We start from the raw sequence: 14829 nt of genomic DNA, 5'->3' as shown, positions 1-14829 counted from the left end.
CAAGCCTGTCACAACGCAGACTGACCTTGTGCCAGGACTTTGCCCTTGCAGTTACCAAAGCTGGAAGACACGCCCCCTGGCTACCCCCAGCTCGAAACCCGTCTCACCACATGCAACTCAGGCATGATCGCCAATACAGACTGCCAACCGGGACAAAGCGGTATCTATCTAGTCCAGTCCCAACTATTCTAAACCTACTTAACGCTCTGTAGTTTTGGACCACAATGCTATTCACGACTTGTTCCATCCTATGTCAGAGTCATTTGCTATGATCACACAGTGCAATCAATTGTTGTAAATAGCGTGTGTAGTTTTTATTTGTCTTCAGCTGCGATGAACCAAGCATGTATTTTAAATTGTTATTTTAATCTGTCTTCAACTGCGATGAACTAAGCATTTATCTTGAATTGTATTTGTTGTGTACTTTGTATTTGTCAATCGTATACTAGTAATCTTGCTTGTGTAACAACGTACAAAAAGATTGTCAAGCAAGCAGCACAATTCAGCCCCTCAGGCTGCAAGGCTGTTTTTACTTTGTTACGATTGTTTTCAATCAAACAATAAACCAGTCTACTACTACTTCTATTCTCTTTGCTTTTCACGCTTTTTTCTTTACGCCCTCGATAACATCTATCCTAAAATGAAGCTCACAAACAAATTCTTATTTGTATGCTTTTTTATTGGTCCATGCCATGCATATGCGTCTTACATTTTGCGTCGTCATAGCTTCTCCAAGCCTGCACAGTAAATGCGGCTAGACAGTGGCATCATCTCAGACTTTATCTTTACTGACTTGTGATTTCCTTACTTCTAATTACGTTAACCGTTGTAATCACAAGTTGCCACCATGCATTACACAGACTACTGCCAATATTTGATCCGTCGCTCAGTGTATTGACTCTCCGCCCTGTAGATCTGGGCACTGTCGCTAAGCTCTGTATCTAAATACAATTGTATATGATTTAGGCGTTTATTCCTTTCTGCGAGTCCTGCACAATCGGTATGGATGTTGTCCCAGATCTTAGCTCTATGGAGAAGGACTCTCCCCGCCGGGTGTGTGGGTCTCCTGAGCGGGGAGTTTGCAGATGGCCATCTTGCTGCGTACCTGATCGGGTGAACAGAGACACGCCCGGAACTGATGCCCCCACTGCTGGCCATGCATCCGACTGACACAGCTTTGGTGCTCTGCCATCTAGAAAAAAAAAAGAAAAAAAAGGATTGTTTTGTATAATCGTTGCCGAAATTGCATGCATATCTTTTTCAGCACACGTATCAATGTATTCTGTTGCTTAACTTGTTTTTCTTGTTTGATGGAGGCTCTGATGTAAGTTAATGTTACTTGAGTGTGCCGCCATCTTTGCATTTGTTCTTTTTGTTTAATGAAAAAATTGAAAGAATAAAAGAGAGGGAAGAAAGAAAATAATAATTGATATGATGGCTGAAAAGGTCCTCAGCTGAAGAAAGTCGACTCAGGAACAAAGTAACGTAGTTAGATACGTGCTTTGGTAAAACATAATCTATGGTTTGTTATGTACATCTTTAACTAACGTTAACTTACACAGGGCACAATGTTGACAATCCAATCATTTACTACATAGTGTAACAAGTATTACACTTTCAGAGACATTCTGCAAATTTGGAACTTATTTGCGTAATTGGTATCTGCTAAGCTTGCACACGTATTTAAGTCCTATAATGGAAAATACTGTATATACATTTCACACATTAGATATGCAAATCAAGTCCTAATTTACATAATTTGCATTATCAATTTGTATAATAAATATCTATTGACACGCGTTTCTTCTTCAAATCTTAAACATATGTGTCTGAAATTGCCAGTACTAAAATAATGCAAAGGCATATATGATGACATGGGCCAAATACAGTAAATGCTTCTTTCAGGGCATTTAATTTTTTTTTTTTAATTATACATCCATCCCCTTTTATCGAATGGCTTTGCTGTATAGGATGCAGAGGTCAATAAAGTACGCTGGATTCAAAAACATATAACGTTAAAGTACTAAGTATATTTAGGACCACATAGAACTCTTCTTAGATATGTAATTCTATGAATGAAGAGTCCGAAATGGAGGAAAGATGCTAGCACACACAGAATGAAAACTGAACTTCATAGCCTTCTGGCGAAGGCAATGAGAGCGGAAACAAAAGCAATGAATATATTTAGCTCAGATGGATATGTCGTATTTTGTAAGATAATTCATGTCCTGGAATAATTAGGATTTTACAACAAGTCTCTTTTCTCATCATTTTAAGAAAATAATGCACGAAGGAAGAGATGTATTTGAGGAAAACTTCAGTTCATGTTTGGAATCTCCTAACATCAACACAACACAGGACCCAACACGTCAATGTCATAGCATTTCAATGATGAGTTATTCCTAGTAGATCAGGAATGGAAGCTTCACAGATATTCAAAGTGCAAATTTGTGTATTTTCGGTGAAAGGAACTTACCAGCAATTCATGCTCTTCCCCATGCCTGAAAATAGAAAGAGTGGAATATGTGGATCATCAAGTGTCCCAGGATAGCAGTCAATTTTACACAACAAAAATTAAAGTAGGATCTCACATAGTTGCACATATTTTCAAACGAAACAAGAGATCGGGAAGAAAGGAGAGGCCATAAAAAAACAGATTACTTTATGAGATATTCCTCTGTCGCCTTCATGACGTTTGCGTTGATGAAGTCTCTCATGGTTGCGATGGTTGCGATGGTTGCGCCAAATTTTTCGCTTTCGCACTTTTCCTTTGCTTCTTCGAAACTGGTACCCATGGTATCAACAATCGGCCGTGGGTAGGCTTTTCCGAATATAATTAGCTTGGTACAGAGATCACCATACTGATCGTAGCCAGTATAATTAGTGCAGGTGTATTCTGAGAGAGGCAACAAAATCTAAAATCAGATCACATCGTATACCATGCTATAATAATGCATATTTGTTTGATTAACCATGCAGTCTGTATGGGTTATTATCCTGAACACTGGAAGTACAGTGTGTTGATAAACATAATAAATAGATAGTTTTATCCAGTTGTTGTATTAAATGTGCATCATTATGTCATTACATTATGTAAAATCAACGGTAGTACTTCTGCAATGTTGATTGAAAGAGCGAAGATTGAGACTGAGATTGAAACATGTGATACAAACTGATAAAAATTGCTATTTAACTCGAGTGTAGACAGAAAAATATATCTAATCAATCGTTAGATATCTGTGTAGGTAATTCACCGTGCACAGTCAGACAGTGACATTTCCTTATTTATTCATGTGTTGACAATTTATGCCCTTCAAAGTTGTAGTAGTTTTCACAACGATTGTGCACAATAACACCATGCGTGGACAGCAGAAACATAATCTCCAAGCAGATCCTACAATGGCATAATATAGTACCGAACTGACCAAGGAGGGTAGTCAGCCAAAAGGTATCCATTTGCCTTGTAGCGAAACACGCTCCTAAGCCGGCTTCACTCCTCTGCCAGCTTTTGATACTATCTTATGCCACCGTATGCTTGGTGTTTAGCAGAAACCATGACCATGCTTACTTCCCGACGTGTCCTCTATGTATTTGGCAGGTTCAGCCCCTTGGTTGAGAACAAACGGTGGTACGCACCCATTGCGTATGCCCTGTGGAAAACAGTTGCGTACTGTTACGTCCTTATTTTCACGTCCCATATACTTGAGATTGTATTGTATTGTGAATTAAAGCCACACTGTACTCCAGAGGAGAGTGTTATTTTCTAAAAGACCACCGTGACATCTTTGTGTGTAACAATTAATCACAGATGAAGAAATAAATGGACCGTTTATAATCCAGTAACTGAGTATTGCCCCTTCATGCAGACCCACCGGGTGTGATGCATGATGGGAATAATGCCTTAACTATTGGTTCCTATGGGACAATTGCTAATGTTCCAGGTCAACTTTGGGGTCAAATAGATAGAAGAATTAGGTTGCTAAGGATGGAAAATGATGAACAACTATTCACATACATGCTACAAACATTGTTTTTAAGATCGGACCTCGATTTCTTTAGAGCTGCCAATTTTTACTTTTTTTCAAGACTTTTAAAAGTATGGGTATCAATGGATGATTGACAAAGATCAAAGCCCATTTTTGACCAAAAGCAAGTGGGAAATAAAGTTGCTAAGGCTACAAGTTGTCAAACAAGTATCCAGAAAAACATTGCAAAAGTAATTTTCAAGCTCAACCAAGCTGCCAAGTTGAAGTTTGTTCAATGGTTGTTCTTATTATAATGCGTTACACCTAACTGTAATTTAATTGGAGGGTACTCAAGGGGTTAATGCTTTATAATGCAACTGCTCCCTTGTCCAGGTTCAATGTCAAGTGGTCGATACAACTACATTTTGGGATTCAGAAAAATATTACTAGCAGAACTGGAACACTCTCCTCTGGAGTACAGTATGGCTTTAAGCGTCGTAGAATTTAACTAAAAACAACAAGTGTCCGTAGAATGTAAGCCTCGGTGAAGAATAATGTGTGGAATAAAGTGTCTATCCTTACACCAAATAAATCGATGGACGTGACGTCATAAGATAAAGCTAGGTCATAACTTCGATGTTATACTCTGAAAATAGTGTAAAACATGATAAGTCACGAAAATATCAACTTAACATACAAGAAATGTACGAAAAGACCCTTGTCCAAATTACTCTCTCCCATGGGAGCCCCCATTTCAATCTTTAAAAATCATCTCAACCAGAAAGCCACAAAGGTTGAACGCTAGATAAAGGAACATATAGTATCATATCTCCGCTATCTCAGAACGATCCAAGAAACGACGCAACATTTACATTGAGATATTTCGATTACAGACAGCTCATTATCCCGGCGTTGTCGCTGGTCTGGTCTGTGCCACAATACAAAGGAAATAGGGGTGATTTCCGAAATATTACATTGCCCATAAGCAAAGTCACGATGAAAAGGAAGCAACGTGCATTGTGACGGAGGTACCACCTAACCACGTGCCAAAATCGAACCAATCGTGAGATGCGAAGAACCAATTCGCAACACGGAAGTTTCAAAACTTTCCGTCAGGAGGTGATAAGTTTCTTGTATACTGCACGTCAATTTTCTGCCGGGAATTCTGCCGACATATCCCACAATCTATTTCCAGCTATTCCCACTACCGTCCCTATTCCAAATTGGAATGGGGGAGGGGCGCTGATCCCACTGTTTTAGTATGATACCCTCTATGCATCCAGTCCCACAACGTCAAAAGAGTTTGCCTATTATAAATAGAAGTGGGCCTAATACGTAACGTTATAAGGCTCGCTTTTGAGTATGAAACGATCGATGTTATAAGGATATGAACATAGCCTGATACGTATCCGGCTACATATGATCAAAACTATTGATATTATTTTGGAAAAGGGTCTACTGCAGAGATCAAAGGGTCCATTTGGGGGGTCAATAGGGATATCATGTCCATCATCTCAGCTGATGCTCTGGACATAAGATATTAGTAAGATTATACACAATTTAGATGTTGATGGCTAAATATAAAGAGAAGCATGAGAGGGACTTTTCGCTCCATCAAAACATTCACATATTCGATGCCCGCTTTCAAAAAGATTGATATTCTGTGGAAGTGGAACTGATTTTGCTAGTAACTATTATTGGTATACTTCAGAATGGTTTAGAATGGTTGTTTTCAGAACGCAAACATTTATGTATCCTGTCTACGTTCTGTTGTTGAATACGGTACGAAAACATGTAACACTCTAAACTCTGGCAACATCGTGCATCCGGTCCAGTACACCATGCGTATTCTCCAAGCAGAGGTTTCAGTGGTGGGTTGAGTGGTTGCCGCGATAGGTAGACGTAAAAATCGCTGCCTTTACTAGCCGCCTGAGAACTTCATTGGCGCCCCTGGTGCAACGCTGGGCTCACAACGACAGAAGTTTGTAACGTGCCACGTCGTTCTCGCATGAACGAACTAATAATTTAGCGCTGATCTCCAAGCAGGCGTACGCGTATTTTCAGCATTCTACGCGTGTTTTCAGCCGTATATGCGTGTTTTTGCAATAGTCTGTACTCAGTAGTCAGTACGTCTATCTAGTAGTGCACCATTTTTCAGTCTTCGCCGCCTCCTTCATAAATTTGACGGCGTTGTACAGAGAAGGGAGGAGCAGATCCTTTCGAAAATAAGATCTGTGTGCGGAAGGGTAGCCCCTCTGTGAAAGACAGAGAGAGAGAGAGAAAGAAAGATAGACAGACAGATAGACAGACACACACAGGCAGATAAAGATTTTTTTGAAGCAGTGACACTGTACTTTTGTTCCTGAAATATGGCCAATGTAACATGACGCTTTCAAATTGATCTGCCTATCTATAGAATGCGAGGCAAAAGAGCAAAACAGCGCTCTATAAACGCTTAATGAAAGATGCGTGCTACTGATCACAATGAAATATAAACCAAGTATTCAGAAAAAGTATGGAGTGGCCGTCAATTCTCGATGGGTTGTGCCCATCTCTGGAACCTAACATACATGTACTTCCGAGGACGTTACGATATCGATATCCTTCTCACGCAACATCTACTCACGCATGTGTGTACGTGGCCGAGCGCGGGTGCGCCACGTCTTTCTTGCGGTCAACAAAATGCATTGGTTATCACAATCAGGGCTTTCGATAATCAACTGGAAATATCAGTTAACGGTAGTTTTCACGGTAGACAATAATCATTTCATTTCAAGATTAAGAGTCAAGTACCCCCACTTACTAGTAAACTTTAGAGGGTGGAATCATATGGATCAAATTCTATTCATTTTGAAGGATGGAGGTTCGATTCCCAGCTCAGTTTGCGGAATCACATTCAGATAGTGCCATTGAGCAGGCAGTCCCGTGTATGGGTCAGCTTCAGTCGTTAGTCTCAGGCGTCAAATTAACCTCCGCACGTAAAGAGCCCGGCCGCGCGCGCCTGACCCAGTGGACTTGGTTTAGCTGCAAAAGCGAGCCGTATCGAAAACTACCAAAAAAAGCTTTACGTTTCAACTTCGACGGAAAGGAAGGGACGTAAGAGAACGCCAGTAAACTTGGCAGGATCACGAAAATGAAATAAAGAGCGAAACATTGCCAGAAAATTAAAAAAAAAAATACCTGTGGCATCGCCTTTGAGGCAGTCACAAAGAAAAGTATCCCCAAAGTGACACAAGTCCGTCCAAGAGCCATTTTCAACGTTTGCTGATGGTTGTCTGGCTAGTAGTCAGTCTTTGGTGGTTCTGTCAATTCTGGGGTTTCTTGGTAAATGATGTGGCAAAACTTTCCTGTCACCCGTGACTAAGGATGGGGACTGGAACATTCCATTTACAAGAAAGGGCGTTATTAAATTTCAAAACGAATCTCTGGTCGTTGAGTATGGGAATATGTATTGTAGTCCGCGAACCTGCTGTTCAAGAGAACAAAACACAGTGCTCATGGAATAAGACAATCATTGTTAAGACTTTACATCTTGAAGTCGTAATGCGTTGACCCCCCCCCCCCCCGGCCACGTTTAACTTAGTATCGTCAGATGAGTAGGCGGATATGTAGAAGAATTTTTAATTATATAAGCTACAAAAGAGCAAAAGTTGGAATGTTATCTTTACCGCTGTTTTGGATTCAACATGGATGGCACTGCACATCAAAGACCCGTGTTTACGGATTTTTTTATCATAAAAACGATATCAAAGTGTACCAGCATAACAGATAATAACTCGTTCGATGTCTTCAAGAGCAGCTTCATCAAAATCTAGTTCTTCTACTCTAACAAGTTGATCAAAAACTACTAGTAGATCTTCTACGCTATTTTTCAACCCTTCAAGCAAATGTTGTGGGGATTTTTCGACACAGCTAACGCTGTTCAACGCCGTAAAATAAAATAGAATAAAACATTTTTTGGTCTGCTTGTTTGTATGTGTTGAACGTGAACAATGGAACGACGCAGATGGTAACCTTTCATCTGGAAATTCCTGTCTTTTGACAGGATCCTCAAGGATGACTCACCGGGCATTGCCATGTTACATGTACAAAACAGAGCATCCATCTATTCAGCGCTTTACTCGTACGTGGCGGCTAGTACGTATACTATGGTTTTCATGTATACTACATGTACTGAAAACAACATGTTACGCCTTTGTAGAATAATTTCATCAATTTCGAGAGCCCATTTTTGCCATCCATGCTGTACTCACATAAGAACATCTGTGGATGTCAGTGATTTTTACAGTCGAAGTCGACATATTTTCTGATTTGTTTGGTGCTATACGTAACGTTATACCTGCCAACCTTCATTTTGAGTTTTCCACCACAGTAAGGTCAGTCTTATAGGCAACAAATTGCCAACTTACACTGGCAGGGTGAATTGGGATCGCTTACTTGGCAGTTAGTTACATTTACAGAATGTATGATTTTATTTGCTCGAATGTTATGTTTTCGGTAGCGATTGTGTGTATACATGTAGTTGACCAGCATAACTCCAGAATGCTCAGATGGCTTGTCTTGATACGTGGATAGGTCTTCAAGAGACCTTGAAACGTTTAGATTTTGGGCCCCTAGCGTGATGTTACGCTACTGCAACGGAACTTCTGGGTTTGATATCTCGAATTCTGAACATGCTGTGGTCGTGATTTTGTTGTGGTAGATAGCTCTTGAGGCTGAAAGTAAGTGGTATAGGTTTAGGCTCTCTAGCGGCTTGTTTTGGAACTGCAGGAACCTGTTTAGGGTCAGACTTTGAAAGGGAATAACTTAACAAGGTGTTGACGGATCGTTGTGATTTTTGGAATGTAGATATCTTAAGTGATGCTTTATATAGTTGAATATCAATTATGCAAATCGGGATCTAATTTGCATAGTTAATGAGGAAATTGTATAAACCTGCCCTGTTCCATTATAGGACTATTGCAACATGTGATATTTGTAACTGGGAAAGAGGAGAATGTTGATTGATAAATATTATGCAGGTAAAGATCTAATTTGTTTAATCACTGAGAAAATTTATAATTCCACTGTAGTAAATGACTGGAATTTGGAAGTTATGTTACTCTGATATATTTTTCATTCCTATTGCAAGTTGATGACCTACAAAACAAACCATGCAAGGACTACTACTTGCACTGAGGGCAGTGCTTGAGTGATGCCAAGTTTCATTATCACAAAGTAGCCAGGCATGGGAGCTGGGCATGGAGGATGTTCCTCAACTTACTCAACTCACCAAGAAATTATGAAGATGTCCGGCAACTTGCATTTTATTTTGAAGAAATCTAAGCATATTAAAATGTTACTTTTAAAGTATTCAGTCAATACGTGACAGGAGTGAAATCTACTTGTACTAGATAGTAGATAGATTTTCTTTACACATGTTGCTGCTACTGGAACAGAAAGTAAACTTAATCACAATATTTAATATGTAGGTATGCCCCTGTCAACTAGGTGCAAGGTTGTTGCTGCAAACATGTGGAGAAAAGTAGTCTCAATTTTTTTCATCTTCAAGTGGTTACATTAAAAAATAATGATCAAATATAAAACTGTCATCAGTATCGATTTATAACTAGAAAATTACAAAATGTGTACATATACATTACATGTAAGCAATACTGTACATAATTTACATGTACATCATAAATTACTATCAATGTTCAAGGCAGTGCAAACATCACTTTCTGCCTCTTGGCCCATTATCTACCATACTCTCCTGTTTACTATCTATTTCTCCTTCACATTTTTGGTGATACAAAAATGCATACCTTTGATACATTTGTTGTAATAATCCTGAGTTGAAATTTTAGTGTCCTTGAGGTATATTTACATCATTATACATATGAATAAATCACAGCATCCCTCTGACTGAACCAGCCAGTGGTCTCCCATTCTACTTGTCCAACATCTAAATTACTACCCATGGTAGTTATAGATGTGGATATGAGTCAGTCAGTTAATATAGTTCAGGGCAATAACCACATCTGGATTACCTTTAGCAGCCAACCTTCAGCATCTTTATACCAGTGTTAATATGCCACATGAAGGAGGTCTGACTAATCTTAAATAGTGACTCCATTGTATGTGGGAGCTTTGTTGGCTTCCGCCTCTTCCCTCTCTGCCTTGAGTCTCTTGTACTCGGGGTGGAGGAAAATGATTTGCACCACCCCAGCTATGCAGCTGATCCCTGCAAACACCAGCATGGTCACTAATAATATAAGGGGAGAAAAGGAGAAACATTAATGGAATTTTCACAACCCTCTCACCAGTGACTAGCAATCTATGATATAATCATCATAGCATACATAAGGTGGTTAGCACCCCTAGCTGCTTTTCACCCAGGGGGTCCGAAGTTCAATGAGAAGGACGTTAATTGTCATACTCCAACAAACCTGTGTTGTCCTGTGGTATGATGTCACCATTGGTCCCACAGTTGGCATAAGGGGCATCAGCAGCAGAGAGAGGCTGCGCCAATGCCTGGGCCAGGAACACCAGTATGATACCCTGAATTTGCCTGGAAGGACAAAATAGGTCCTGTCAGTCATGCTGACAGAAATATGAAACTGTTCCATTTCTGTTTGGAGCATACCAAGTGTATACGATCCCCCTTCTTTATGGGCAGAGGGAGGAAACAAATATTACAATGGGATTGAGAGTGGGGAGTATTTGTGTAGGAAGGTTGACAGAAGACAAAAGTAGTAACAGATTAATACTAGTAGATACTATAGAGTGCAAAAGTGTTCAACTGGAATGAAATATTACATGTAACAACAGCATACCTTGCAAGTCATTTTAGGCTTATCAACAGTTCAAAATAATGCAAGGGTAACCTAAAAGTCTCCATACCCAGACACAACCAAGAGCCCTGCACTGGTTGCCTCAGCAACAGGGTAGGAGACCTCCACAGCCAGCTCCAGGCTGATGGGATACAGGGCAAAACCAAAGAAGCCAAAAACCCCTGCTGCCACCACCATTACTGCATCTAGGTTCCTGTACCTGGTCAGCTGGTGGGGGAGATATAGAGCCATTGAAACTGAACATAAGGCAGACAGTACATACACAATCTGAAATCATTGTTGATTATACACCTCAAATATTAAGCAAAATATATTTGTTTCCTTGTTTTCAACTGCAGTGTAATTTTAAAATATTTGTCACCACCGAAAGGATTAATTACCTCCATGAAATATTCATGGAGAGCATATTTTCACTAGCGCTTGTGAGTGTGTGTATGTATGTCTGTCTGTCAACAAGATAACCAAAGAATGGCTGGATGGATTAGTTTCATACTCGGTGTGTTGTGACAAACACTGGAAATGATTAGATTTTGGGCCCCCTAGCAGCTTTCCTTGGTGGAACTTCCTGTTTCTATATCTCATGTTCTTAACAAGTTATGGACACTATTTTTAGGTATAGGATAGCTCTTGTGTTCATCAGGAAGAAGTGACGTAAGTTTGGGCCCCACAGTCTGTCAAAAATAATCTAATAAAGAGTTGTGGGATGAAGCCATACTCACCACAGCCAACACAACAAACCCAATCCCTGCCATGGCGTAGGAGACCTTAACTACTTCTTGAAACATTTTAGTCTTGTCTACAAATACTCCAGCCACCCCAGCACCAACCACCCCACAGATGATCATCAGTGCTGCACACAGGCCAGATATACTCTGTAAAACAAGGACAGGACTTTGTAATGGTGCAATGTACACCTTCATAATTTGTGTACACAACAGCACAACATTCCAAAACAGCACACCCTACCCAAGGTACATCCTGTCCTCCTTTACATCTATGTCTAATGGCCATCATTACCGTGGGGTGTGGATGCTTGTATTCTACAGTTCGAAAGAGAGATAGTAACCTTGCAATCTAAAAACTTCTGGATCTGAATCAAGATGTTTGACACAAAATCTGAGCATGTGTTGCTCAGGATAAAGGCTCCAAAGTAAAAAAAAAAAAATCATATTTATGCTAAACGTTTACAAGTCAGTATTGATGAAGTTGACAAACTGGAGAAAACTGGACTCCACATTATTCCTGCCTGGGACAGAAAAGATTTTCTTCATACTTCTCAAGAATATGAATATGGTATAATGTGGAACATGCTCTTCACACTTTCATCATTGTGTACCCAGAGACTGACATCGCAAACTTACATCATCATATCCCCTGGGACAGAGAACCTGCTCCAGTATGGTGGTCAGGGTGCTGAACAGGCCCAGCCCAGATCCAAACACCACACATAACACCCAGTACTGACCATTCCTGGCAAGCTGGAGGGAACAAGGATTCAAACAAAATAAAAACATAACGTTAGCGTGTAAAGAAGCCGGTACACCACAATCACAATGTGATCAATGTTGTGTTAGCAGACATCAAATAAAGACTACGATTTCACATTCACAAGGTAAACAATGACAAGTCTCAGCACCTTTTTTAGTCCCTGGAAGAAAGACTCAGACTCTGCTGCTGCACTAGCAGTGGGTGGGGTGGGGGGCTCACTACTGCACACTCCAAATAAGGACATCAGCAGACCCACCAGTGGGAGCGCACAGTACACAGACAACTGCAAATGTCAGCACATTGGTAGTAAGATTTTCATAAAACATCTTTCCTTTACAGCACAAAGTCATTGCAAATGGCAGATTCTGGAAAATATGGCAAAATATAGAAATTTGTTGTTTTAAGACACACAAAAGAATCTATCATTACCATCATCACTAATCACCACAAACTCTCTTGCAAAGTTGAGGACAATATTGTCAATTTTGTATCATTTTTCTATGACGGATTCTTTTTAAATTTCTAATTAAAGTAATGTTCACTCAACAAGAAACTGAGTACAGAAGTATGTCCCCTTACCAATACTATAAAATCATTGGCAGTGTGCTTATCCGTGGTTATCAGTGCTGGGGAGAGGACATTAGCCAGCAGCAGACCAAGAGGATTCGCTGGGTAAAAAACAACAATGTGAAATAAGACATTAACACTACTGAACATATCTGATGGAAGATTTATTTTCAAATGGATAACTGCTTTTTGGAGTGTGTCAAACTTGATCCAAGCTTTTTGAATATTAATTCTTTTAATCTCATTTTCAACTGTACTGAATGCAAAACACACATGAAGCATGTTTGGCAGCAATTACAAAGAGAACAAACAAACAAACAAAAAACTATTGACTATGAATAAAAACATACACAAATATAACCTGTTCAAACACACAGTTTGCTTAAGTTGATACTTACACTTGGGCCAATCATATTAGCATTTTGTGCAAACCACACAGCAGCCATCTTGGCAGGAGATTCTATGATGAACCTTTAATTTCACTGGGTGCGAAGAATGCTCAAAGTAGGCTTGCTATCAGTTATAAATATACTGTTAACTCAATTTAAAAAAGATCAAAATGTCCCAACACACACAGTTGATACTCACACATGGAGCCGATCATGTTAGCAGTTGCCCGCTCGTTTTGTGCAAACCACACAGCAGCCACCTTGGCAGGGGATTCTATGATGAACGGCTGAGCGACGGCAGCGATAGTCTGACCAATCAGCACCAAGGGGAAGCGTACTGAGTCGGACATGTCCATTGGGATGGCACTCACCACCCTCAGTACAGGACCAATCAGGTTAAGAGATGATGCTAAGATAATCTGAAGTGAGTCAAGGAAAGAGAAGAAAAAGCTCAGTAATTAGGTGGCTTTGCTATAACTTAAACTTTAAAGGCAAGGTCACATTTGTCAGTCATGCAAAATAGTTATATTTCAGCCATACCATAGGTATGGTGAAATATATTGTATTCGTAATGTTTCTTTCTTTCTTTCTTTCTCCTGTCAAATTTTCAAAGCGATTCATCTCCGCTGTTTCTGGACCAAATGACTTGAAATTTGGCACAAGGGTAGAGTGGGCCAATACCCAAATGTGTTTTTTTCATTTTTTTCATATCTGCTCCTTAAATGATTTTATTGAGGTTTTATTGCAACTTTTGGACCAAAACTGTATATTTTGGCCCCCTGTACCATGGTATTACATCCAATTGACCTGAAATTTGGCACAGAGGTGCTCTAGATACTTATTCAAAGGATCCATGTATAATATGTGGTATAAATCACTTCAAAATGACTCCTTAAGGAGGTTTTTGTGGGAGAGTTTAGGATAGGTAAGGCTGGAGTGCCGAGGTCAACGACCTCTAGGTCATTCTGGTGTGTCAGGGCCACAGGTGTGCCAGGTAGATCCAATTATCTACCTACCTACCTAGTCCATAGACATCCAGGTGGTTGGTGGACAAGGTAAATCCAATTAATGGCCAGCCAATGAGCGAGCTTATTTTGCTGGAAGAGTCCATTGTTGGACAGGGGGTGTATTTTAAATTTTACTTTTAGACTTTGGTGATAATGCCAATGTTTTTTTTAGCGGAAGTGTTTTCGCACTGATCCACTTGACATAAGACTACTACTGGGACAGTCCATTTTTGCACATAGGGGGGATTTTAAAAAAATCAGTTTTGCACATGGGTGATGATTCCGAATTCCATTTGTTAAGTGGAAGTTTACCCCCACCTGAAGACTGTACATGAGGAGGATTCGGCAGCCAACCAGCAAGCCTTGTGTTATCTGGAAGAGCCCATTCATGCACGGGGGACTTTTTAAAAATTCAGTTTTGGACTGGGTTGCTTCTTATACAAAAGGCCATGTACTGTGAGTATTTCTGGACTTGTCTATTGTGCAATTTTAAACAGGGTGTGCTGTGAGATTCCATTCTTCGACGAAGGGGGTATTTTTTTTAAATTCATTTTGTGGACTTTGCTGACTATTTCAGCTG

At 39.9% G+C, this 14829-nt stretch overlaps 2 protein-coding genes across 2 annotated transcripts in view; both read right to left on the bottom strand.

Annotated features, from left to right (window-relative positions):
* Nucleotides 1-658: 658 nt before the first annotated feature.
* On the bottom strand, nt 659-7198 carry LOC118414954 (the record flags this gene model as incomplete). Its single annotated transcript, XM_035819298.1, is given in 5 exon segments — nt 659-1192; nt 2477-2501; nt 2662-2896; nt 3569-3650; nt 7146-7198. Coding segments are annotated over 5 exon segments (560 nt in total), but the record flags the coding sequence as incomplete, so codon positions are not given.
* A 2055-nt stretch (nt 7199-9253) lies between these two features.
* Nucleotides 9254-14829, bottom strand: part of LOC118414007 (solute carrier family 49 member A3-like) — a gene marked incomplete in the record, with an annotated part of 7661 nt that continues 2085 nt past the window's right edge. The window contains 8 exon segments of the mRNA XM_035817717.1: nt 9254-10209; nt 10394-10515; nt 10848-11005; nt 11518-11670; nt 12160-12276; nt 12435-12569; nt 12866-12954; nt 13442-13661. Of these exon segments, the coding sequence (XP_035673610.1) occupies nt 10064-10209; nt 10394-10515; nt 10848-11005; nt 11518-11670; nt 12160-12276; nt 12435-12569; nt 12866-12954; nt 13442-13661 (1140 nt within the window).

The sequence above is a fragment of the Branchiostoma floridae genome, chromosome 4 (genome assembly GCF_000003815.2).
Source record: "Branchiostoma floridae strain S238N-H82 chromosome 4, Bfl_VNyyK, whole genome shotgun sequence".
Lineage (NCBI taxonomy): Eukaryota > Metazoa > Chordata > Leptocardii > Amphioxiformes > Branchiostomatidae > Branchiostoma > Branchiostoma floridae.
This window is presented reverse-complemented; position numbering and strand designations above follow the sequence as displayed.